Consider the following 27517-nt stretch of genomic DNA (forward strand, 5'->3'; position numbering starts at 1 on the left):
GAGACGAGTGAAGATTGCAGTCTGCAGCTCCAGCAGCAATTAGCATGGCTCTAACATCCCCAGCAGCTGCCCAGAGCTCCTGATCAAGGGGAACCAGAGGCATCTAACTCCACCGATCACTTTGTCAAGATCACACAGCAGCAGCTCTAGAACGAGGAATAGGACACAGCCGGTCCCAGTGCCCACCTCCATCAGGGATCCACTGGACCATGCCATTTCTCATCAACACTAACCAAACTCAATTAGTTCAATGTGCAATAATGAGCAGTTTGTAAATGTGTCTAGGCAGGACAAGGGGGCTGTGAGAATCTACAAAGCAGCTACCTAGGGTAAAATCATCCAAAATGTACCAAACTTTTAATGTGCATGAAAGGCACTGTAATCTCACTTCCTTTTCTGCTGCTCCTCCTCTCCTCAAATCTTGTAGGATATTTAGTCACAGGCTTCATTTCTCTCTCACATTCAAATGGAGTTTACTCTTTTGGTTTGAACAGGGACAGGTACGTGATTGGAATTAAATGCTCATTTCTATTTGGTGCACAGAAGGAGTTTGAGGCACATTAAAAGGATTTTTTTTTTTTAGTTTAAAGGGTCAAGTCTCCAAGGACATTTGTATCTCAGCTGGCATAGCTACAGGCTATGTATCATTTCAATGGCATCTTCAATGGGGATTATAATCTGAATTGAAGTGGAAATATCTGAGGCAATGAAGCTGTCAGCAGTCTAAGATTAAGGAATTAAAACAGCAGCAAAGCATGATAGGATTTATTCTACATGTATTTGAAAGAAGACTCAATACACTGCGAGGCTCCATAAAGGTACAGAGAAAGACAAGAACAATGATCCCATCAATATAAAAAAGGCAGGCACTATGAAAATCAGCTACACCAGATGTAAATCGTCCTAAACCCAAAAAGGCAATGAATGAGTCATGGCAGGTTTGCCTGAACTAAATCAAGAAAGCAATGAAAATGACATGGGGCATAAAGAGCAGCTGGAGCAGTGCAGATAACACTTCTCCAACCTGAACCAAGATGGGGAAGGAGCCCCGTCCTCCCTAAAAACCCTCACCTGCTTCAATAAAATTCAGCAACATGCTTTCAATACGGCCAGTGAAAAGAAGATACTGGAATTCAACAGAGATTCCTTCCTCAATACCTGCATTAAGCCAAAAGGAGGCCAATTTATTGTTTCAACCTTGAAGCCGGAGATAGTCAATGTGAGTGTCTGTTCGGTTATTTTTCTTCTTAAGACGCACACAGAGCCAGCAAGATCATCTACTCCTGCTGAGAGGGTCCAAGTTCTTTGTTCAGATTAGAGCACCACAATCTGCCGCCTTTCCTTATGATCTCCCTATTTTCTATCCCCCCTCCAAACATCAGCATGGCCCTACTGAAGCCCCAAATTCATTTCTCTCGTATGTGTATTTTACTGTGAGGGGGAGATCGTACCCAAACCCTCCTCTTTTTAGCAATCTATTGGAGATATAAAAAATAAGGGGGACGTTTCAGCTCTATGCACAGCCATACAAGCTATAATAGACTCCCAAGGTTCCCTAAAGATAACACACACTAGCTCAACCTGCAAGGATGACACAAGGATGACCGTTTATGGAGGGAAGTACAGTTCCGAAAGAAAGCCACATATAAGATTTTTAACACTTTATTAACAGGAAAAGTGTACTCAGCAGAATGTCTCTCGTGCACAGAAGGCCATACAACATGAAGCAAGCAGAACTCATATAGGGAAAAGGGTAGCTGAAGGCAGGGGGCAAGAATTGGGGGCTCCAAAAGAAAGCTCCAACTGCAGGCTCATCACAGGAAATGAAGAGTTAAAAAAATCTTGAAAATGGGTTTATCCCCCAAGGAGCTTGGGGGATGGGGGATGCTAAAGTTCTTTATCAGATATTTAGGTTTACCACCTCACAGGCAATTGTGATGTTATCTTTGCAGGCAGGCAGGATACTAGCAACAGCAGGGGGTAGCCAGCCCCACACAGGAAGAGTGTGTGATTCCTTCCCAACTCCTACAGCCAGCTTCTACCAGGACATTTCGATACAAATTCTCTAATAAAGTCTTCCAAGGGTTTTCAAGCATCATGAGGGCAGAAACGATCTCCATCCAGCTGGAAGTCCATGGCTAATCAGTGGCTCTTCTTGGTAGAGCCAAAACCAGAGAAACCCATCACAGCCGCCATCTCATCGTCTTCCTCAAACGTCAAGTCTTCCTCAGCCCTCCTTTTCTTCTCCCTCTGTTTTTCCTTTTTGTAGGCTTTGGCCTTTTCCTCCTGCAACAAAGGGAAGCTGCCAAATGAGTCGAGCTCGCATGTGCAACCAAAATCTTAAAGACACGGAAGACACAACTTAGGGAATCAGACCGCAGAGGCGACATTTTCTTCCCTGTCTGCACAGCAAACAATGGAGGGAAGAGAAATGTTGGCTCCTCTGGTTGGTCCCAGAGGAGCAGTGGAAAGACAGCAGCCCAAAGACACTCACACAGAAGTGACATGTGAAGAATACAGGGTGTCCAGCAACTGTCAGCAACTGCTATTAAACAAATGCCAAAGGCTTCATCAGAAATTAACAGTAATGAAAACGCAGTTTTGCTTTAAAAGCAATGGACATGGATTCTGTACTGATGCCCCATTCCAACAACTGTGGTGCTGAACGATGGCGACAGACAATGTCAGTATCTGATGGCTGTTGGAACAGCCGAGTGACAGCTGCTCAGTGGAACATAAGCTGTGCTCTGAGTGGCTTTGGGGGGTTTTGGCATCAAAGGGTTTCCACAGCTCTAATCAAAATGTTTCGTTCTGTGAGATCACAAGGCCTGGAACGGCGCCAGACGTGTTGGGGGATGCAGAAGTGTGACTTCAGCGACTGACTCCTTGGCAGCTACTGAGGCTGTTGAAGCTCAAAGGACTCTCCTGTTTGCACAACTCTCTCAAACATGCAGGGGCACCGTGGGGCTCTTTCAGAGCAGCCATTGGCAAACACAGAGAGATCAAACCCATTGGCTTCATTTGTAAAATTAAAAAAAAATGCTGTTGGAATTGTAAAGGAAGCTACTTCTGCATTTCCCATATGACATGGTAATTTCATTTCCCCAAACTGGTGAGCAATTGGTTTTCCTCACCTACAGCCAAACAGTCAGTAAAAGGGAGAGGGGGAGGGAGAGAGAGAGAGAGAGCGCTGGTGTGGCTTATCTGAAGGTTTCACCAAAACTGCTATGAAATCCTGTACAGTTAAGTCACATATCTTATGCAGGGGTTACATTTTGGGGAAAGCATGTATACGCAATCTTACTTTCAGGAGTCAGTGCACCCAACGAGTCTTAAGGGCACCCTGCCCTAAGTTCTGGGAGGTTCTTGGTGATCTCACATGGTCATCCAAGTTCCCATGAGATCTCGCGAGAGCCTTCCAGAGCCCAGTAAGGACACCTGGGAGCTTAAATGCTCTTTCCATGCCAAGAGAACCCTGCGCAAAAAGACCTTTTCAGCTCTCCACCTTCTGTGCATTTAATTTGTGTGATTTCAACCAGCCAGCCTTCAACCATGTAAAGCTGAAATCACATATGTTAAACACACATAAGTTGTGAGCTACCTGTAATTCTTCTGTGATTCTCCAGGGAGAAAAGGTGACTGTGCCTAAGAAAGACTGACTTGCCTATGAAAGAAGGTCTACAAATCACACAGCCAGGGAAGGATCAGCCTCTGTTCTTTGCTGGGATCTATAAAGGGGTCTGTGAATTCTGTGTTAAATATCAACTTTCTATGCAAAAGAAAGCCGAGTTCCGCAACCTGCATAAAATATGCACATAGGCCCTGAGGAGTTAAGTGAAGAAATGGTTTCTTTTGTTTCTGGAAGGGCAAGCTGCAATGGATGGCACTGAAGTCTCTCCCACGACAAGTAAAAATCCCCCACAGACAAAAATGTGTTAAAGAAAAAGGTTCTGCCTATATCAGAAAGGGCAGGGGGGAGACAGACTATCTCCCCCAGTCTGTCCACCTATCGTGTGAGAGAAATCATTCTAATCTTTGGCACACTTTGGTTTCTAAAAGGAAAAGTGCTGGAACTGCACAGCTTCCCTATAAACCGAGCAAGACACACTGGAAATAATGCAAGCCCTCCTGAGGTTGCTGCAGACAGAATGAACGACAACAGGAAAAATCTTGGCTGCCACCTGCAGGTCACTGTTGCACTGAGGAGACCAAACACAGAGAAATATCTCCCTGGCAGCTTAGCTCCCTGCCTAAGCAACAGGACCAGAGCAATTTTTGGAGTGAGAATAAACTGGTATCAGCACTATGATGGGATCAAAAGCAACCACTGTTTCAGAAATACTGGAAAATTAAGAAAATGTATTGCCACACTTTCATTTTTTAGCATGTTAAATGGCTCTTTTTAGCCATCCAATTGTGACAGAAAGCCCCTTAGTTAGGTGTTATTCCTTTCCAGGTATGCTAATTGTTTCAATTCCGGGCAACAGTTCACCTCTTCTCTGAGCTCCTTCATCCTCTCCTCAAAGTCATAATCCTTCTGCTTCTCCTCCATTTTTTTCTTGTTCACCTCAAAGCGTTTTTTCACTTGATCCAGTGTGGAGCGCTCCACTCTCATAGACATGCCCAGATTCCTCTGATCTAGAAAAGGAGGGAACCAACAACACTGTCTCAGAAATCCTGCCAATATTCAGCAGCCAAGCAAAAACCTTTGTCCCGTTTGGGAGCAAAATATTACACTTTTCTGGATACCTAGCTTCATCTCACCCAGCATCTCTCTTCACAGCCGACCAAATTTCAGACTCTCTTAGGCAATAGAGAAAAAGATTAAGAGCCAAGCTGCATCTTGAAAATCATTTTCATCCTTACATTTCTGTAGCAAAGAACTGTGAAAATGCTGTCTTTGAAACCGGCTGCTTTGCACAGTACAGTACAGCCCTGTTTTTATATGGGCAGGCTATGCTAACTCCGAAGGTTAATTTGAGATATAGGCAATCATGCTCACCAAGCTCTTAATTAATAGTGCATCAGAGTTGAAGGTCTTGATTGACCCAGCAGGGAAGAAGTGGAATAACTATCTTCTGTGCTCTCTCCCTCTTTCTGATTACCTCCATCCCCACCCCAGCTAATATCCAACTATGCATAGCAAATTAGACTTGTGCTGCAAGTGACTGGTGCCTTCTGTAACATTGCAGGATTGCCTCTAAGCCAACTGAGCTTGCAAATACTCTTTTTTCCCTACAGGAAGCAATTCCATGCGGGGGGGGGGGAGTGCACCTGAGTGATCATGTTGACAAATTCCATAAACTGCATGTCTGAAGTGGGATGAGACCAAATTTGCCTGCTGGACTTGTAACTCCTACAAACGGGTAGCTAATGAGTCATACTCTGCTTGCTTCTTGCATCTATATCTGTCAGAGTTTAATTAAGCTAGAATGCACTGCATATATCATCTAGACATGAGGTGCAATCGGTGTGGGCCGGGAGCAGAACCTTTTTGGTTATCTATCTTTTATTAACTGCCTTGGTTTACATATTGAAGGGAACAGATCAACGTTTCTATTAAAAAGATTATCCTTTAGTCTGTAACTGTAGAGATATCTGGCTAGCACAAACAAGAACTAAGGATTCGAGACCTGTACTTTTCCTTACTAAAAAATTGGGGATTTCCAAATTTATCATTCATCACTCCTCTGCATTTATTGGAAGTAATCAAAGAATAAGTGTTATGTTACATTTTTTTTCCTGTACTGCTTTTTGGCCCAGAGTCCCTTCAAGCAGTGGACACAGTTTTAATACTATAATAGTATAATAAAATACAATAAATCTGTCGTGTAAGACAGCAGGATCATAGCTGAACTGTGAAGACAGTGAACTGACCAAATATGACGATGATCAAGTAACCTAGGGCTGTTAAGCATAACCTTAATAACCTAGGGCAAGTGGCAGAACCTTGAATAACCTCAAATTTATTTAGAAAAAATAGAACATAAAATCAGGCATGTAAGAAAATAGAAATAGAAAAATGCAGTAATATAAATGAATACATGGGAAAAGACTAACAGTTGGACCCAAATACTTGAGAGCTTGCAAGATATATGGCATTCAAAAGCAAACCAAACTTTTACTTTCCTCCAACTGAATTCATTTAGTCACCTGGAATATATTTATACCCAGGAGGTATACTTAAGGACAATTTGGGGTGAGGAGGTTCTCTCATGTTCACTGTGTAAATATGTCTGTTTAGAAACACTAGAAGGTAGTTTGAAATTTGAACAATAGCTATTTATAGATAAAATTCAGGAAGGTAGCGAAATCTGTACCTGTATCAGGGAATGTCAATTATTATTTATATCTTAATTTAAGGACATCAAAGGTGGATTTACAAGCAGAATCAAACACATTAGTTTCAAAACTACAATAAAACAATAAAAAATATAAATGTCATCAAGATTCCTGCCACAGCACAACTGGTGTCAGTTGGCCCTGTGATGGGGAGGAAACAGACCAGCTGCAGCAGGCTCTGAAATCCTCTTTGCCTGCCTCCTTTACTCTCCTGTTCCTTCCCACAGGCCAGGTGATGGGAGATGGTCCTCCTGGGGGTGGGGGAAGGGACAGTCTAGCTGGAGCAAGTGCCAAGGTTTTTTGTTTGGTTAACAAAACCAAATTAAAAAAGACCTGATAAGACAGCAGTTGTTTCTGCATCTTCAACGAGCTCCACAGTGCATTCCCAGTGTCTGAACCTTGATTCATGCTTGCATCCAAGCGTCTTGGCAAATACAGCATAAACTTTTCTATATATTAATACAAATATATATTGCATCTCTCTTAAGAATTCTGCTGCTGGGATGCAAAAACCAACAGGTCCCTGTGGAGAGATACAGTTAACCTCCACCATGTAGGGTCTGCTATCAAAGCACCACATGGAGTCTGCCTCCATATGCATAGCCATTGTTGCAGAATGGCCCCACACATCAAGAACCCTACACTCTCCACAACACCATTATTAGGGGGATTTGTGGGTGGCGCTGTGGGTTAAACCACAGAGCATAGGACTTGCCGATCAGAAGGTCGGCGGTTCGAATCCCCGCAACGGGGTGAGCTCCTGTTGCTTGGTCCCTGCTCCTGCCAACTTAGCAGTTCGAAAGCACGTCAAAGTGCAAGTAGATAAATAGGTACCACTCCGGCGGGAAGGTAAACGGCATTTCCATGCGCTGCTCTGGTTCGCCAGAAGTGGCTTAGTCATGCTGGCCACATGACCCGGAAGCTGTACGCCGGCTCCCTCGGCCAATAAAGCGAGAGGAGCGCCGCCACCCCAGAGTCAGCCACGACTGGACCTAATGGTCAGGGGTCCCTTTACCTTTACCTAGAGATTCTAGTTTGCTCCAAATAAAGAATGGCACACAGAAGAAGCCACCTTCTGATGGGTGTTCATGTGACTTCCTCTAAGATCAAGGAAGTCATAAAATGAAATAGGGGGAAAGGGGTGGATGAATCAGGGACCTCATCAATGCCCAACCTCTAGCCCTCTGAGTGATGGCTTCCACACTTCCAAGGTGTTCTCTAATCTCCAAGGAAACAACTTTTAAGTTTTATGCCTAGAAAAGTCAGAGATTCCCTCTTCTTATTAAACAAATGATTACAAGAACATAAGAAGAGCCTCCTGGATCAGGCCAATGGCCCACCTGGCACAGCATCCAGCTCTCACAGGAGCCAACCAGATGCCTATGGGAAGCCCACAAGGAGGACCTGAGCACAACGGCCCCCTCCCCTCCTGTGGTTTGCAGCAACTAGTATTCAATATACAGCCTCCAACCATGGAGGCAGATCAAATTACACAAAACACATTTCAACTCTGCTGCTTCTTTCCTTGGACCACCAAGTATCAAGGGGGGCAGCCAAGGGAGAAAGGTTCCTATGTTTGGCTTCCCATTTTGATGATGGGGGATCAGCCCAGAGGAAGCCCAGAGGAAGTTGGTATGGCAGCAGAGTGGGCGGGGAAAGAGGAGTATGCAACCACTCGTTGAATAAAGAGTTGCAAGGCTGATTTATCCAATAAAACATGAACCATAAATTGTGCTTGAAAAACTAAACTATTGAAGAAGGAACACAGTTCAAGGGCAGAGCCTATGATTTTGCATGTTGAATGTCCCACAGGCAGCAGAGTAAGGGGAACGCTCTGTGAGGTCTTGAGTGAATGATCTGACTCACTATAAAACAGATTCATCCCAGTGACTCATCTCATAGAAACCCTGCCAACACAGTCCAATCAACTATGCCCTGCAGTGCTCAGATCCTGAGACCATGAAGACATGAAAGTTGCTCAGTTCTAGTCTGAGACTGCAGCCTTTCCTTCAAATAAACATTGTGAAGACTGCTCCTAGGTGTTCTCACTTACCGATGAAGATGAATAGGATACAAAAGCACCCAAAGGCCTCAGTGGTGAAGGAAAACTGAACCACATCAGTGAGAAGTGAGCCTGTTCCCCCACATGGACTTGTCAGCCACCATTATCTCAAGCCTCATTATTATTAATATTATTATTAAACTGCAATTAGTCTGTCTGTATCTAGTTTCAATCAGAACTGAGAAAGACTTGAGATCATAGGGCCAAGGAGACCTGTACATGGAGTACTAAGAGGAGCACTAATACATCATATCTTCACATCACCTCTCTTGGAGCTACATGTCCACGTTGGACAAGAGGATGGAACCCTGAAGACAAGTTTCAAAGGAGCAACAAGCATCTGCTCTCCCTCTGGGATCTCCCAATAAAGGGATGAGCAGAATCAAAGGGAACTGGATCTGTGAATGAACACTTGGCAGCTCCCACAGGACCAAAAGCTGCTGAAGGACAATCAGGATAGCTTCCTCTGTTTTCCAAGACAGGTAACATTGTATTTCTTGGCAAATGAAAAAAAAAGGTGCTTTATCCTTACGTTTTTTGCCATTGATATGGTCCAAGAAGTTGATGGAATCTTTAACTACACAGTCGCAGACATTACAGTAATACCTGGAAAGAAAGGGGGAAAGGACATCAGTTCTCATATCTAACAGGAGATTTATTTTACGTAAGGCTTCTCAGTTTCTATTTCATATCATATTAAGGTGAGTACTACACGAGGGCTATCTAGTCAATGTTACTGAACTTTCAGAAATAGGTTGAACACAGGCACAATTTCTCTTCATTAAGTGCTCTGTCCTGCCATCTATGGAAATAATCCCATGCAAAGCCCCTTGTCCTGCAGTCTGGAACTTGCATGTGCAAGAAAATATATTTTTTTTCTTGCTGAGCCTAAAAGACTGAACTTTGCTACTTGCCATGTACCCAAGACTTCAGGGGCTCATGGGCTATCTCACAAAGCAAGAGCAGCGCATGAGAATTTGCACAGCAAGTCAGAGCACTTGTCCCACTGCACATTTTCTCCTTCTTGTACTACCATGATGTTAAGGTAGATAGGCAGACACGGTGGTATGGAGTGGTATTTTGAGGCCATTCATCCTTAGCAGCAGCTATCACCTATTAGCTCTGCTAAAAAGCTCACTCCAAACAGCAGAGGGCAGCACAAATTCCCAATGCACATCACTTTTAAAGTTTCATTTCCCCCCACGTGAAGTTTGGAGGGGTGGGTGTGCCTTTTTAACCTCTTGCTTTACAGACTTGTTCACCAGTGTAAAATCTCGACACAGGTTAAGGACCACGCATGTTCCCCTGAGGGTCACTAGTACTTGAAACTAAAATTCTGGTAATCAGGTAATGCCTAAGGGGTGGAGCCCAGTACAAAATAGATCTACTCATCTGAAGTGTGCAATTCAAAAAATCCAGAGGAAATTCCAACCTCCTTAGCCACAGCAAAATCTGTGCCCTCCATGACCATGTCTGGATTCAATTTCAATCTGTTGGCCCTCATCCACCTGACCATAGCTCCCAGGCACAGATTTAGAACAGAGATAGAGGCATCTGGGTGTTTAGTTGCTGTGTGCTCTTTGAACAAGCATTGCCAAGGCTCAGGATGACTCACCCTCCCATCTCAGACTGCGGCGTTGTTTTGGTAATAACGATGGTTTTGCCCAGTTTGGATTCCAGGTCCACCTTGTAGTCTCGGTGCCGAAGAAGCTCGCGCTTGACAGGTTGCACTGGTTTGCCTAAAACATAATCAATAAGGTTTTCTTAAACTGCTTCAGTTTAAACTGGGAATTCAAAACTGTATTTCAAAATGCAAAACAATACTTTGTTTATACACTGGACAAAATATGGTCCTCAAGAACTTCAACTTAGTCTTCTTGCTTACTTTTTATTCCCTGCTTCTAAAATCAGATGAACCTGCTCTTAATCTTTCTTTGTTTCATGAACTGCATCAAGAGCACCAAGAAAGGAACGGGTTATTACAATTTGTTTTGGATGGAACAGAGAATTAAGTGGCCAGTATTTTTCCTCTGCAATTTTGCCCCCTGCATTATGTTCTACAGAGTAAGCCAGTGGCTCTTAACGGAAGAAGTCAGTATGTTACAAACCATCTTTCTTTTCTCTCTCTTCCGTGAGTCGTTTCTCTGCAAGCTTCTCATATTCATCTTTGTCCCACTTCCGGCGGAAGTCCAGGTTTTTAGCCTACAAACCAAAGGAAAATGCAGAAATTCAACATTCAATTCAGCAAAGCAAGGAAGTCTTAGTCCTGCAAACCACCAAGGGTGACTACAAACAAGTAGCCCAAGCAATCTGGCTGCTGCTCTTTGAGCCAGTCAAAGTTTCTAAGCACTTTTCAAAGGCAGCCCCACATAGAGAGCATTATAGCAATCCAACCAATTGAAAGTGCAATCCAAAGCACTCTTCTTGGGGGTTCAGCCCTACTGAATAAAGTGGGACTTGCTTCTGAGTAAACGTTTGTTTGTTTGCTTGCTCTATATCCCCTCTTCCTTCATAGAGCTAAAGGTGGCAGGCACAGGGTCCCCCTACTGACCACATTCAGACTTGCTTAGCTTCGGCAAGATAGCTGCATCACATACCTCACACCTGGGGCATATATAGGACTGCACAGTGAGTCCCAAGAACAGATTAATTTAAAAAAACTATCTTTAAATAGCTGCTTTGCAGATGCAGGGCATGACTTTACTCCTCCACTGACTGAAATATGCTTTACAGCAGATGGAGACAGCTACAAGACCAAGAAGCTGGCACTGTGTATAGTATTGCTTATTCTCTGCTAACTATAGCAAAATAAAGGCAGAAGATTTCCAACAAGCATGCAGGAACTTGAGTAGTAGATATGGGAGGCTGGCACAACCATGATATATATTTGTGAAATGAGGGTGGTATCACCAAGTCATTAGAAAAACAGAGTTATACCTAGAAAGCTTTAAATGATACTACTTGACTTCCACGAGCTTTTTAGTACAAGGGGGAAATGTAAATAAGAGTGGGTCATGATAGGGATTTATAAAATTAAACATGGTATAATTTGCTCGGATACAGAAATGAGATATCATTTATAAGATTGTTTTACTGACTGTGTGTGCCTGATTAAAAATATTTTGCATCTGTAAATAAAGAATGAAATGACTTTTTAAAAAAAATATGCAAAGGGTGCAAAAAAGTTTCCCCCCTGTCCTATGGCAGTAGAACTCTTTCTTATACAATGCTAACTTCAGCCAAAAAAAAGGTGCATTGAGCTTCTGAAAAGCACGCAAGAATCTGAGTGTGTCCAGGAAGCAGGCTGACACTCAAGGATATAAATCCATGAAATGAAAGTGAGCACCAAGTGGAACACTCTCAATGGAATGGATGACCAATATATTCAGAGCAAGCAAAATAAGTAGTTCTTCACCCAATATACAGCTAACTTATGGAGTTTACTGTACGGTGATGGCCATTAGCTTGGCTGGTTTTAAAAAGACATTAGATAAATTTATGGAGGCTAAATTTATCAATGGAATCACTAGTTTCTGAGTCAACACCTATCAGTTGCTGGGGAACATAAAATTGAGAAAAGTTGTTGCCTTGATGTCCACCTTCAGGGCTTCTCCAAAGCATCTGCTTAACCAGGTTGTGGAACCAGATGAACCTTTGATCTGACCCAATAGGACTCCTATGAAGCAGGACAAGGCAGATTTGTAAAACAGGAAGAGGCAGAGTGTGCCTTAAGTTTTCCCCAAGGAAACAAGCATCATATCTTTAAAAAATAAAGAGGCTTCCCAATAGAATGGGGCAAGCATTTGGCACAGTGACACCTAGCCACTCAGATGCCATGTTAGGAAATTCTAGGGCAAATTCTCCTCCTGATAAAGAAACACAGATACATAGTACAAGAGAGCAGGGGGACCATTTCACAGATGGGGTGCAAAACTCGGCAACATCCAAAGATCTCCTCTTAGACCCATTTAAGGATAAAGGTTAAAAAGGCAATTTATTTCAGGAATGTGGGTTATACTTGCTTCCCATCTTTTTAAATCTCGTAACAATTAGCAGCACAGGACATAGAACCACCTGCTTGGCCAGACAGATGTGTTCTTCAAGCATAACCACATGTGGCCTAATATATAGGGGGAATGCCTCCATGGGCCAGCCCTCCATCTGGTTGAGTCAGCCTCTTAATTCTGCCATTCCTACACCAAACAGCAAAAAGGAAGGTGTTCTCAAGCAGCAGTTCCTTAATTCTGGAAACCCGTTTGTTTCTGGATGTTCCAAACCTGGACCTCTACTTAAACTACCATTTCATAGCCAGATGTAATATGGGTAGCTGAGTTGTAGCTTTCAACTTTTAAAAGAAAAGGAGAGGGGGAAAGAGAAGACTCTTAGTATTTTTCAAGTTTTTTAATCTGCCTTCAAAAATACTATGACTGTTTTAAATTAATGTTGCCTGCCCAAAGCATTCAGGAGAGGAGAGCTTCAAATTTAAATTATGTTAAGTTTTACATTTTTAAATTGTTACTAAGCCTGAGCCTAAGGGATACTTAGAATGAAAAATCTAAAATAAAATTAGTCAAGCATTTCTACACAAGCATTTTAATTTTGGTGCTTTTTTCTTGTTATTTCTTTCACCCTTTGCAGGATTACAAGATTTGAATTTCAGCGTCAGAGCCTTGAGACCTCTCTCTTTAGCTGTTTTTCCTTTTCTTCTTCGGGGTGGTAGTTCTACTGACAGATGCTTTCTCATTTAGCCCAGCAAGACAGCATCTTCTCTCCCTGCTCTAACATTGCATCCCGACCCTGCAACAACTAAATAAGCACAAAAACAGGTTCCCCTGTATGGTTTTTCATTCTGAGTTTCTCCCTGTTCATGAATAAACCTATGGGGGAGCCCATCAAACAAAGTTAAGAGAGAAGGAGCTCAGATTGCAGAGCACCCCTCTGCGTACGTCAGCTGTATGCTACAACCTCTGGGTTGAGGGGGTTCCATTAATAAGTGACAAAATCCACATAACTTCATTCCTAAGAAAAAAGCAAATGTACAGTGGTACCTCGGGTTAAGTACTTAATTCGTTCCGGAGGTCCGTTCTTAACCTGAAACTGTTCTTAACCTGAAGCACCACTTTAGCTAATGGGGCCTTCTGCTGCTGCTGCGCCACCGGAGCACAATTTCTGTTCTCATCCTGAAGCAAAGTTCTTAACCCGAGGTACTATTTCTGGGTTAGCGGAGTCTGTAACCTGAAGCGTATGTAACCCGAGGTACCACTGTACATGAAATAGCCTATGATACCAAGCACCATTCCATAATTCCTCCCCCAAAAACACCCCAGCATTATTTTACACACAGTAGGCATATCTCTAATTTATTTCATTTGACTCAAAGAATTTCTACACTGAAACACACATAATCAATTTAGAATAAACATCTGAATGGACACAGTCTGTCTGTTTGTGTGTGTTTGTGTGTGTGTGTGTGTGTTATCTTTATCTTGCCTTTTCGAGCCAAGCCTTCACAAGGCAGCTCAACAAATAAGAAATTACATTAAGAACATCATAGTAAAAACATTCCATAAAGCAACAGCCATTTAAAAACAGAAAACTGGCAATTAAAAGAAAGAGCTTGTTGGAATAGAATAGAAAGCATTTTAGGGTCCACAAATAAAGTTTCCAAGAATTAGGGCCACCACAAATAGTGAGGTGAGGTGAAAATATTCTCTGCTAGAAAATTCTCTGGAGAATATTCTCCACAAACTGTAAATTCTAGTTTTACAACCCACATTAAAAAAATCTAGTAAATAATAAGTCAAGCTGTGATACTGCCAATGTAAGTAATGAATAATGAATAATCAGTTTTTTGATCCAGTTACAATTACTGGGCATTGGGTCATTCACCATTGGCAGTTCTGAAATGTGAGCTACAGAAAACTTTTTTTAAAAAAAAGTTTTAAAAATGCTATTCATTTAATGTGATGAACATTTGAATATGTACTCATATAGTGGACCTGAGTTTTTTTATATTCCTTTTACTTTAAAAGCTACATCTCATTCATACACAGCATAATTAGAATTCAAAGTTGATGATAAATATACGGTCAGTGGCAGGCTTAGTGATTAATGTGAGTTATTCACGCTGAATTTTCAATTTCAAGTTTGGTGCAAAAAATCAAAGAAGGTGAATTCACTGCATTGCCCCATTTAATAAAAGTATCTGTACAGTTTTTGGTTGCCATCTGAACAAGCTTACCCATGAATAAACATGTATATTAACTAATTATGTCATTTTCAATGCATTAAAATGAATATTCTCCTATTTTAAATGAAAATTCTCTAATATTCTCATTAAACGAGAATATTCTCCGAAAGATTATTCTCGAGAATTTAACATCACTAACCACAAATAAGGTTTCATAGCATTAGGGCAACCACTGAAAAGCCTGTCTTCCTGGTATTCCCCAACCTGATATTTCTTAGTTGTGGGCCTGCACATATGGCTTCCATGGCGGATTGTATGGGTCTGGGCAGCTTCATTTGGGGTTATGTTGTGCTTCAAATAACCTGCATGCCTCTCACACTTCACAGGAGCTGGAGCCAGAGCTGGGGCCCAGGGGCCCTGGCCCTAGCCCTAATATAAAAGGAAACCCTTGACAGACAAGCAATTAAGATGATAGGCAGGCAATAGGCTATATGTGGATGCTGGTCCATCAAGACACCTCCTGTTGGAGTGGCCGGGCAACGCTCTCAGCTTTGGACTGCTCCCAAGCTTGCCTGTTAGGCAGCCACAATCAGGACATTAGGTTGTATCCAACTAAAATTACTCAGAGTAGATAGACCCATTTAAATTAATTGACCTAATTAGACATGACCATTGGGTCTACTCTGCATAAAAGTTAGTTGAATAAAACCCTTGAACTTTACACCAGACCAGTGCTCTGAAAGACCTGCTCCCTGCCTTGCAAGCCTTTTTCCACCTGGCCTGGGAGGGTGGGGCATGACTGACTCCAGCTACAAAGCTGAGACTGCTGAACAGACTCTTGGGCTAGGATATTGTTCAGAGAGCATTGTTGGGCGAAGAGCTGTTGTTGCTGTTATTTATATTAATATTTTGTATCTTAGTTTTACATTTTCTTTTAATTCGTGTAGAAATTGTTCAGTTTGGCAGTATACTTTTTGATGTTTTATTTATTGTTTATGACTACTTTTGTGATGTTTGTAATTATGTAAGCTGCCTTGAGCATGATTTCAACTATGGAAAAGTGGCATACAAATTAAGTTGTTGTTGTTGTTTTATTAATTTATTTATACCCCGCCTATCTGACTGGACTTCCCCAGCCACTCTGGGTGGCTTCCAAAACAAAATATTAAAATACAGTAATCCATCAAACATTAAAAGCTTCCCTAAACTGGGCTGCCTTCAGATGTCTTCTAAAAGTCTGGTAGTTGTTGTTCTCTTTGACATCTGGTGGGAGGGCGTTCCACAGGGTGGGTGCCACTACCGAGAAGGCCCTCTGCCTGGTTCCCTGTAACTTGGCTTCTCACAGGGAGGGAACCGCCAGAATGCCCTCGGCACTGGACCTCAGTCTCCAGGTAGAATGATGGGGGTGGAGACACTCCTTCAAGGTATACTAGACCGAGGCCATTTAAAGGTCACCACCAACACTCTGAATTGAGCTCGGAAACATACTGCGAGCCAATATAGGTCTTTCAAGACTGGTGTTATGTGGTCTCGACGACCGCTCCCAGTCACCAGTCTAGCTGCCGCATTCTGGATTAGTTGTAGTTTCCAGGTCACCTTCAAAGGTAGCCCCACATAGGACACATTGCAGTAGTACAAGTGAGAGATAACCAGAGCATGCACCACTCTGGTGAGACAGTCCGCGGGCAGATAGGGTCTCAGCCTCAGTGGTGCATACCAGGTGGAGCTGGTAAACAGCTGCCCTGGACACAGAATTGACCTGCGCCTCCATGGACAGCTGCGAGTCCAAAATGACTTCCAGGCTGTGCACCTGGTCCTTCAGGGGCAGAGTTACCCCATTCAGGACCAGGGAGTCCTCCACACCTGCCCACTTCCTGTCCCCCCAAAACAGTACTTCTGTCTTGTCAGGATTCAACCTCAAACTGTTAGCCGCCATCCATTATGTATGTGTGTTTATGGGTGAGAGATAGCAAATGCCCTGTCACGTGGCCTGGATAACTCAGTTGGTTAAAGCGTGGTGCTGATGATGCCAACGTTGCAGGTTTGATCCCTGTATGTGACAGCTGTGTACTCCTGCATTGAAGGGTCAGGCATCCCCAACCTGCGGCCTTCCAGACGTTTTGGCCTACAACTCCCATGATCCCTAGCTAACAGGACTAGTGGTCAGGGATTATCGGAATTGTAGTTCAAAACATCTGGAGGGCCGAAGGTTGGGGATGCCTGGACTATGTGATCCTCAGGGTCATTTCCAACTCTACAAATTCCATGATTTTATGTGTCCTTCTCCTATCTCCTGAAGTAGTTGAATATCACGAGTCCCAATCACATCTTGGGATTGGCAGGTTGCAACAGGCAAGAAGGGGAGGAGTTGAGACCAGGAAACAGATGCTAGAGGACCCAGGCAGATTTGGATAGGGAATCAAGACACTGAATGCATATGGTTCTAGTTTTGCCTGAACTCATTTTTGCTTCTTGAGATGACTGCTGCTGACCAAGCATGCAAAAGATGGGTTGGGCCTTGTTCCCACAGCTCTTCAGGATAGGGCTCAAACTTGCATTTCCCATTTTCCAGCCTCATTATCTCAAGCTCCAGGGAGTTTTTCATTCCTTGTTGGTTATCTTAGTTCAGAGGTCGGCAACTTTAACCAGAGAATGAGCCAGTCGACTCTCGCGTCTGTCTGAGGATGGGCATGTGCGCACGAACGCTCTTCCAGGTCGGAGGAGTACCCGTACGCGTAGGCTATTACTGGCGCTCCTCCAACCCATGGGCCTTAGGTTGCTGACCCCTGTCTTAGTTCATACCTCCTTCCTGTCTAACACTGGTCCTTGAACCCTTCTTGCACTGGTGCCGCCTTTACTGGGGGCTATCTGGATGCTCTGTTGTACTGCCCCTCTTTTCTTCCTTTTGTGTTGTGCAGTCAAAAGCATGATGGCTACTACCGTGGTACCACGGGTTACATACACTTCAGGTTACATACGCTTCAGGTTACAGACTCCGCTAACCCAGAAATAGTGCTTCAGGTTAATAACTTTGCTTCAGGATGAGAACAGAAATCGTGCTCCGGCGGCAGCAGGAGGCCCCATTAGCTAAAGTGGTGCTTCAGGTTAAGGACAGTTTCAGGTTAAGAACAGACCTCCGGAACGAATTAAGTACTTAACCCGAGGTACCACTGTAATCTGTGTGGGTGATATAAGGAAATAAGGATCCCTATGTGCAGGGATTCCTGGAGATTTACAGTTGCTGTATTTTTCCTGCAGGCAGTGGTTCATGCAGGTACTGTGATGTGTCTGTTTTTGGCTGATTGTATGGGTTGGTGCTGAGGGAAGGGTATAATTGGGACATTTCCTTGTCACTGCACGGATTGGTTCCTTATGATGGGGAGTTAACCGCACAGAGCTCTGTGAATGGTAGGAGTCAGGGATGTTACCATGGACACTGAGAGAGTGACTGGTGCCCCTATAGGCTTTTAGGGTGAGTTGGGTTTCTCCCCGTTCCGCTTTTCTGAGGGGTGCGCAGGATCTCAACTAAGTTATACTCACAGCTGGAGGGAATCCGAGAAGGATGCAGTCGCTCCAGCAGCACACCCCACCTCCATGGCGCAGCATGCGCATGCCCTGGGTGCCAGCGGGGCATGCTCTGCCACTGCAGAAAGGTCTGCCAGACGCTTGGGAATCGTGAGTCATTTAACAGTGAGGGTAACACTACAGAGCATGGACATAGGTGGAATACACTACTGGGTGGTTGCCTTTTAAAGTCTGTATTGATAAAGCAGAAGGGGGGGAGTGGTCTGCAAACAGTTCTCTCTATCTAATTATGACTTTGGGGGAAACGGGAAAAGCCTTGACACCCTAACAAGTCATATTCCCCCTTATTAGTCAAATGAATGATCTTACAGCAATAAAAACAAGCAACAGAAGCCTCATTTAAAAGAAGTGCAGCACTGGAATCAAATTTTCATGCCCCTCTTACCCCTTGCAATTCTTAAAATGGAATCACTGCAAACAACTACAGCTAAGAATTAAGAGAGCCCCAGAGAGAGGTTGAAATCTTGATTCATTTATTCCCAGAGCCTGTTAAGTGGTTTAAACATGTCATGACTAAGATCATTAGCCACTTCTCCAGGTAAAAAGAAGAAAGGAGATTTACAAGGCAGAAATTAACATTAGAGGGGGAGGGTATTTTCAAGATTCAACCTCACTGAAGCAGCACTATCACAAATCAAAGTTGGCCTGTGCCTGGAGAGAAGGCAATTTACTAGCTGCTTCACTTTTCTCCTAGATAATAAAAAGAAGCTGTAGCCTTTTGAAGATCTTTTAGCCATGTCCCTAGGCCAGGCAGAGAGAAATGAATCAAACTCAACTTCAGATCTTGCTGTAATAAGGCATGGCTTGTGATTCCAAAGAAACTTTTCCAGTGTGATCAAACGAGGGGTTTGCTGGAAGCCCCAACATCTTTTAACAAGTGCTTAGCAGCTACAGTGAATCTCTCCCCAAGAGAAGACATAAGCTAAGGAGAAAAAAGGACCTCGGGCTAACGTTCATCACAGGGCACAAAAACACAGGAAATGTTCAGCTGCATAAAACAAGATTCAGTCAAAGCTGCCACCAGAAAAAGGACCTCTAATGTGAGACTTTTGTTCTTAACGATTGTACAAATGCATTTCTTCAAACAAAAAAATACATTTGGGTAGCAAAATGTTTGGATAAACAAGAGCGTAGTTAAGGTGAAGCTCTAGAGAAGAAAACAGTTTGTGTCTGCTGTGGCAGGGAAACACAAGAATAACCCTACTGGATCACAGCAAAGGTCCACCTAGCCCAGCTTCCTGTTCTCACAGCGGTCACTGTGCGGCACATCTCTTTCAAACCTACAGTTGAGGATAGAATTTCAGCCGGAGCTCATCAATCTGATGTCTGAGCTGGACATGTATATAACCCAAGTTCTTGGCTCTTGGTACAAGTTTCTTAGCTGTACCCACAGGCACACTGCTGTTGAGGGCAAGTCAAACCAGAGTTTACATTGCCTTGCATTGGCAGATTTGTCAGAGAACTCCGTCAATTTGTGAAATTTATAAGCAAACACTCTCTGCTTCTTTCCAACTGGATCCCACTTCCAGATCCAGCCCCGGGACCCGTGGGGAAATTGTACCAGAGATATGGTTCCGCTGCCCCTAGTGGGATTATGCCACCCTAAAAAGTACAGATGCCATCCTAGTAGGCAGACCTAGCTTCCTTGGCTTCCTGGCCTGCAATCCCCAGATGGTCAAACTCCTGTCTGCCTATTCCCTTCTTTCTTTCCTACTGTGCTAGTGTGGTGTAACAGCTAGAGTGTTGGACCAGAACCTGAGAGAACAGCGTTCAAATCCCTGAGCAGCTACGAAAGTCACTGGGTGACCTTGGGCCAGTGTCTTAGCAGTGTTCGAAACTAACCGGGTGCCAGTTGCATTTCACAACAGGCAACCAGTCTTTTGTGAGGAAGTGGAGATGTCTGGGCATCAAGTTTGGCGACTAACACCTCCATCTGGCAGGCTGCTGCTGCTGCTGCCATACCATGCCAGTCAGCTAGCTTGTGGGGCAGCATGGCACTAAAATAAATGTTTCTTTTGGTGCTGCGCTGCTGTGCAGATCAGCTAATCTGTGGGGCACCTAGGCATTCCGTTGTGGCGACATTTGGCTCCTAGCTTTTATATTTCAATTTCTAACACTGTGTCTCAGCCTAACCTACCTCACAGGGTTGCTGTGAGGATAATATGGGGACGAACAGAAGAACCATGAATGACAACTTGAATTCCTTGGAGGAAAGGAGGGACACAAAGGCAATCATTCAATTGTGCCAAAGGACTCAGACTAGGAATGTAGTGCTCCCAACCTAATGCTTGCCTCCACAACACTATAAGCTACCAAGTCAATTCTCTCTCCCTCAATTTCCCTTCCTTTAAACAGACATCTTCAACAGTTCATAGCCATAGCTGTCAACTTTTCCCTTTTCTTGCGAGGAACCCAATTCGGAATAAGGGAATTTCCCTTAAAAAAAGGGAAATGTTGTCAGCTATGTTCATAGCGGCCCTCAACCAAAGGCTTACTTTCTAAACTCTGAATGGGTCCCAGGGCTAACATCCCAAACTTGGAAATTTAGAGGAATGTTTGCACCATTGTTTTCTCACAAACACCTCTAAAAACCCATTTGAAAATCATGTACAGTGGTACCTCGGTTTACAAACTTAATCTGTTGCTGAAGTCCGTTCTTAAACCAAGGTGCGCTTTCCCTAATGAGGCCTCCCGCCACCGGTGCCCTTCCACCCTTCGGCTTCCATTTGTAGACCAAGGTAAAGTTCGCAAACTGGAACAGTACTTCCGGTTTTGCAGAGTTAATAAACCAACTAGTTCATTAACAGGGCTGTTCGTAAACCAAGGAACCACTGTATGTAGAATGCAAGGTTTCCAGTTGTCAGAAAAGGGTGGCTGTTGCCAGCATTTTTGTGTTCCCAGCATATTTAATGCTTCTATGTTTCCCTGGAAGAGCTTGAGTCCATCAAAGTTGAAGAGGGTAAGAATGATCTCCAATGATCCTGGCAGCTTACTGATCCTTTTCCCACTGATCCCTAATACAGAATTCACCTTTTTCAGCACTGTAACACACTGTGTCAATATTTTCATTGAACTACCCACCTTGATCACAATATCTCTTTCCTGATCAGCCACTACCAGATAAGACATCATTAGTATATATGTGAGATTGATTTTTTGCCCCAATGTGCATCACTTTACACTTGCTTAAATCTAATCACGTTTGCCATTTTGATGCTCGCTCACTGAGCATGAAGAGATAAATTTGGAGCCCCTTACAATATTTTTTTGGGTTTTACCACCCTGTACAATTTGGTACCATCAGCAACCTCACTCCTAATTCCAGATCACCTCTGCACAAGTGTAAACATGGATCTTTATCTCTCTGGTTTCATGTCATGCACACTTAGAGCTCATAGTGGAAGCTGATGGAGACAGGGCACTTTGCACAAAACAGCCCGCCCACAGAACACACGTAGAATAGCACACTGCTATTCCTAAATTCCCAAGATGGCCTCTCCTCAGGACCCCAGACACAAACACCCAATAACTGCAGGTGCCAGGACAGCATCAGGCGGAACAAGGAACGGAGGACAGAAACAATACTGCATAGCTATCATAACTGTCTCTCATGTCTCCCCCAACCCTCCTTGCTATATACAAATACTGTATATTGCTTTAACACTCTTCCCCCAACAGAAGGGAGCACTGTCTCCCACACACAAGAAAGCTCTCTGCTGATAAAAAGCAGGGATTCCACTCATTCCCACTGCTGGAAGTGACTCCTGGACAAATTTGCCTTGCGTGATCACAGCCCAGATGCATGGGGAGCACACCAGCAGCAGCAGTGGAGAACCTTAAGCCTGACAGGTCTCCTAATTTGACCCTCAGGGCTGTTTTGGGCTGACACACTCACCTGGCATCATATTATGTCAGGCAATAAAAGGTAAATAAGTAGTTGCAAAGGAGCAACCAGTTTGTGTGTGCCTTGGAGTGGCTCCCAATTGTTCTTTTGCAGTCCCAGCTTGCATTCACCACTGTTTAAATTTGGTGCTGAACAACAGCCCTATTACTTTTTGGGTTGGATCGGTTTCGCCTGGCTTCATAGGATGTCAGGTGACGGGATAGCCAGCTATCATGTGTGGCCTCTGGAAGATTGGCCCCTATTTGATCTGGCCATCCAACTGAGAGTGGTTCTCAGTTTACAGAATCCCACTGCAACCCCGAAGGTGGTGGAGGCGGCACCATTTGCACTTCTTTCTCTTCTCCCTCTCGCACATTCATCCAGGGACTATGTGCTCCAGCTGCTGACAAAAGTCATGGTTCATTATCTGTGTCTCCCTTGCACTCTCCCAAGAACTATCCCAGACCTGTTCTGTGTTGAACAGGAGGGTGGCCCACACCATACCCAGCAGCAGTGGTGTTGCTTGCAGTTAGTCCAATGACTAAGATTGCTAGCCTACTTGCCAGGGCCAGATAGACTATCAGCAAAGTATGCTAAGAAATTCAAAGACTATCTGGCACAATCATTAAAAGACGTAATGAATCAGATATTAATCACAGGGAAGGTGCCAGATTCCTGCATAGATGCCTATATCACACTTATCCCAAAACCGGAAACGGACATATTGTTAGTCAAAAATTATAGGCAAATCTCTCTGTTAAATAATGATTATAAGTTGTCTGCATAACATATTGGTTACAATACCATCAACTTAATTATATATTCAAGATTGACAAAAAGAAAGATTTCTTTAATGAAACCTCTAAATTTGAAAAGGAGCTGTTAGAAAATAAGACTAAATTACTTTCAGAAATGTATAAACTATTATTAGAATGGCACACGGAAGATGAACAGGTCAAATCAGTAATGATACACTGGGTGAGGGATTTTGGATATAATACAATCAGCAGCATGGGAGAAGTTATGGAATTGGGACTTAAAATTTACAGCATGCTATACTTTGAAAGAAAATTATATGAAAATGATGTATCGTTACTATTTAACTACTGGCAAATTAAGTAAAATGTATAAAGCAAGATCAAACACATGCTGGAAATGTAAGGAAAAAGAGGGCACTTTCTATCATATGTGGTGGACTTGTAAAGTAGTAAAAGAATTTTGGGAGATGATATACAATGAATTGAAAAAAAAATGTTTAAAATAACATTTTCTTTAAAAAAAACCAGAAGCTTTTCTTTTAGGAATTGTAGGTGCCAAAATTCCAAGTGACCAGAAAAGAGTTTTCATGTATGTGACTGCTGCTGCCTGGACACTACTAGCCCAGAGATGGAAAGAAGGCACAGTCCTTACCAGAGAAGAATTGCAGATTAAACTGATGGACTATGCAGAAATGGCAAAACTGACCGGAAGAATCAGGAAGACCAAAATTTCAATAAGGAATGGGGAAAATATATAATTTACCTAAAAAAATCATTGTAAACAATTAAAATTATTAGTAGGATTGGAATGACACCTGTAGGTAAATGTTGGACTATGATTTTATCAGAGAAGATGCAGCAGAAAAAATGAACATAAGGACCCACAAAAGGGGAGGAGGGACGTCCAAGGGAAGTTATGGAAATTGTTTTGGGTTTTTTGCTTGATGATTGTTTGTTAATCTGAACATTTAAATAAATTTATAAAAAGAGATTGTTAGCCTACTTGTCCCTAGCAGGCTCCTGTACTCTTGCAAGCTCCATGACAGACAGTCTGGCAGGAGGTGCAAGTGTTCCTAGCACGGAACTGGTGTACAACCAGAGGCCCTGCTGAGGCAATTGATTTGTAGCATCACGTGTCTTTCTTTCACTGAAGCTGCTCAATAAAAGCTCTGACATTGACAAATGGTGTATCTCTGTTGTTGGAGAATGCTGAATTCTTTTCCCATCTAGAAAAATCTGGCTTCACCTAGCCTCAAGATGCGACTGTGAGAAGGAGCAGGGAGCTTCTCTCTAATCACTTAATTTTGCAGGACTGTGAGGGATCAGGTCTCTCAGGGTGCACTAGTGGGCAGAGAGAGATGAGGAGCAGGGGCAATGAGCCCAGCTGGGATGCCACCCAACAAGGTTGGTCCACCAGAAGAAAGGTGGGAGATAGATTGGGGGGGGGGTTGCCAAGGGAGTTGGTGGGCCAAAGGGTCTATAAGGCTCCTCCTAACAGGTTCAGATGTGCCACATTGTGTGGATCACTTCCCACCTTTCCTAGTTTGGGGGTGTACCCGATCTGAACCAGGACCCCAAGAATGTGAAAAATAAGCTATCCTGCTAGTCCAAGGCTCCTCCTCTAGGCTTTGTACTCCTGGAAGTTATGAGTGGGTGTTGGGTTTAGGGACCAGGAGCCAAATGGCCCACGAGTGCAATTCCTGTCTACTGCTGTGGCTGCTTAAAAAAACTGCCCTGTGAAGCTTGCTGTGTGGGTTCAAGTTCTGAGAGCCTCACCTCTTCTGGTTCTGACATGTCTTGGGGGGTAGCAGGTGGGGGCAGGCATGTAAAAGGTGAATAGGGTTCTCCAACTTCTCAACCCTGTACCCTATGAAGTGAGTTACAGCTGCTTTCAGTTTGCGTCTTCCCATAGTTTCTTAGCAAAAGTATTTTCCCCCTAGCTGAGTAGGCACTTCTCCCAAGAGGCCTGTGTGTGTCCTCTGCAGACACTGTGTTTTGTATCCTCTCCATCCTTCTTTTGGGGAGTTGTGCTTTAAAACAGCACTTGTGAGCAGCTTATGGCATATGGGGATTTGAACTCCTGTCTGTTGGAATGCCTGCAGACTTGCAGTATCAGGTTCACTGCTGGCTGTGCCACAGGGGCTGAGAATGGGGGTGCCTTAAGTGATGTGTGTATGGTGAGGCATAGTGTGTCCCCAACACTGTGAGCTTCATTGGCTCCTATTGTGCGTCATTGGAATATGGGCACAGTCCCAAACTGGTGAGAACTGGTGGAATTTCAAAGAGACACTTGGTGCATATCTGATATTTTTACACCATTTTTGTATCTTCTGATTGTGCAAGTTCCTCTCCCGTCCATCCAAATTAAACATGCAATGGATACAGCAGTTTTTCAACCTGCCTAACAGTTGTGTACCTGAAGCCCCAGAGTAATAAAAGTATTTTATTGTTCTGTGAGTGATGTAGTGGCTAGGGTGTTCAAAGCCATAAAACTGACTTGCTGACACTTCGGCCATTCTAAAGGTAAAGGTAAAGGTACCCCTGCCCGTACGGGCCAGTCGTCTCCGACTCTAGGGTTGTGCGCCCATCTCACTTAAGAGGCCGGGGGCCAGCGCTGCCCGGAGACACTTCCGAGTCATGTGGCCAGCGTGACGAAGCTGCTCTGGCAAGCCAGCACCAGTGCAGCACACGGAAACGCCGTTTACCTTCCCGCTATAAAGCGGTACCTATTTATCTACTTGCACTTAGGGGTGCTTTCGAACTGCTAGGTGGCCAGGAGCTGGGACCGAAGACGGGAGCTCACCCCGCCGCGGGGATTCGAACCGCCGACCATGCGATTGGCAAGCCCTAGGTGCTGAGGTTTTACCCACAGCGCCACCCGCGTCCCTTTGGCCATTCTAGAATGATCCTATCTCATAGGTTTGTTTTGAATATATGCTGCTCTAAGCTTCCTGGGGGAAAGGATGCGATAAAAACATTAGGTCAGTAAAAATCAAGTTCTCCTGCGGAAATAAGTAAATAAAATATTTAAGTTCCTCTTTGGAAAGAAAGCAACCAAAGGCAGCTTTTGGGACTACAAATTTCTTGTGCTATTTTGGGGTGACACCACAAATGAAGGTTGCACCTCTGAATTTTGCAGAAACCATCTCTCTCTATCTCTCTCTCTTTGTGCATGCCCAAAATGTTACCAGCTCCAAAAAGACACCAACCATGTCATTTCTACATACCCCTTTCATACCCAGCTGGCAGCTCAGTCTCATGCAGAGCTGAGCTACCCAAACTGGATTATTTCAAGGGGCTTAAGTGCAGCTAACTTCCACAGGACCAAGCTGCGAGTCCCTGAGGTCTGTGGCAGTTAAGAGCGCTGCATCCCACGAGACACAGGTGAGCACAGAGGCCTCCGCGGGCACAGCAGCTCCCAGATTTCACCCAGAAGTCCAAAGGCGCAAAGCAGAGCGAGAGCAGGGAGGCGAGCGGCTGCGGAAAAGAGAGAAGCAACCGTGGCCGAGAAGCAGCAAGAGCTGTAAAATGAAGATGTGACTTCCCGCACGCGCCCAGAATGATGTTTGGAAGACGGAGCAAAGGCATGTTTTTGCCTCCTGGCCAGTCCGGAACTTTCACCACAGCCTGTTAAACAGAGAGCATCTGCTGCTACGTCCGCAGCTCCGGCTGACCTCGGGAGAGGACGAAACTCGGGTCCGCCTTCCTTTCAGGCGCCGGGGGCTCTTCGTTAGCTTTCCTTGCCGGCACCCGCCAAGAAGCGGCTTGCAGCCATGTCATTTCTACATTCCCCTTTCATACCCAGCTGGCAGCTCAGTCTCATGCAGAGCTGAGCTACCTAAACTGGATTATTTCAAGGGGCTTAAGCGCAGCTAACTTCCACAGGACCAAGCTGCGAGTCCTTGAGGTCTGTGGAAGGTAAGAGCGCTGCATCCCACAGGACACAGGTGAGCACAGAGGCTCTTCGTTAGCTTTCCTTGCCGGCACCCCCAAGACGCGGCTTGGAGGCCGCTTACTTGTGAGTAAACACGGGCAAGCACGTGACAGGCGCCGGGGCGGCCAAGGAGGCGGGACCCTCGTCCGCCCGAACGGAGCCTGAGGGGGGGGTCTCCGGTGTTCCCCCCCCCACGGGAAGCCGGTGGGCGCAGGGTGTGGGGGGGCAGGGGCGGGAGCTGAGGGGGCTTTCCGCCCCTGCCCCCCGGAATGCTTAAAGGTTAAAACAAGGAACAGACAGAGCCCTTCCTTCCTCCTCCTTTCCCAAAGTAAGCCCATTACCTACCCCGCTGCCCGACGCCATCTTGCCCAGGAAGTGACCCGGTGAGTCGTAAAGTGTCGCGCGCGCCGCCGTTCCCCCCCCCCCTTGCCTCTTCCGCCACGATCGTAAAGCACCGACAGGAAGCGGCGCCGGCCGGCCAGCAAGTGCTTCCGGTTGCCCTGGCCGCCCGCGAGCACATAGAGCCAGCAGATGTTGAAGAGGGACACACGCAGCCTGGATGGCTTCGCCGAGATCCCTTCCTCCGCGGCCTCCATTTCCCACCGTTCAGAGCTCCGGTCAGCGGGCCGATATTGTTGTTTTTATCGGTTACACTTTAGCGATGCTTTGTAGTAATTTCTGGGAGTGAATTTCCGTTCATCCTTCTGCTCGCTGGTATTTTTAGGGTTAAGTGTGTCGCGCACCGGTAAATTCAAAGGGTCTG

At 44.5% G+C, this 27517-nt stretch overlaps 2 protein-coding genes across 6 annotated transcripts in view; one reads left to right on the forward strand and one right to left on the reverse strand.

Annotated features, from left to right (window-relative positions):
* Window positions 1-1646: 1646 nt before the first annotated feature.
* Window positions 1647-27350, reverse strand: ZMAT2 (zinc finger matrin-type 2; the record flags this gene model as incomplete). The annotated part of the gene is given in 7 exon segments (XM_083448816.1): window positions 1647-2286; window positions 4493-4638; window positions 8937-9010; window positions 10020-10143; window positions 10513-10606; window positions 27100-27186; window positions 27189-27350. Coding segments are annotated over 7 exon segments (831 nt in total). The 3' UTR covers window positions 1647-2142.
* Window positions 27249-27517, forward strand: part of HARS1 (histidyl-tRNA synthetase 1) — a 38578-nt gene continuing 38309 nt past the window's right edge. The window contains exon 1 of one of the 5 annotated variants that reach the window (XM_083448748.1): window positions 27249-27371. The gene's annotated coding sequence lies outside the window, so the exon portion shown is untranslated. Of the gene's footprint in view, window positions 27513-27517 lie in introns of all 5 variants that reach the window. The other 4 variants (XM_083448750.1, XM_083448751.1, XM_083448749.1 and 1 more) reach the window with 4 other exon arrangements.

This window comes from Podarcis tiliguerta (assembly GCF_965153285.1).
Source record: "Podarcis tiliguerta genome assembly, chromosome: 7".
NCBI classification, from domain to species: domain Eukaryota; kingdom Metazoa; phylum Chordata; class Lepidosauria; order Squamata; family Lacertidae; genus Podarcis; species Podarcis tiliguerta.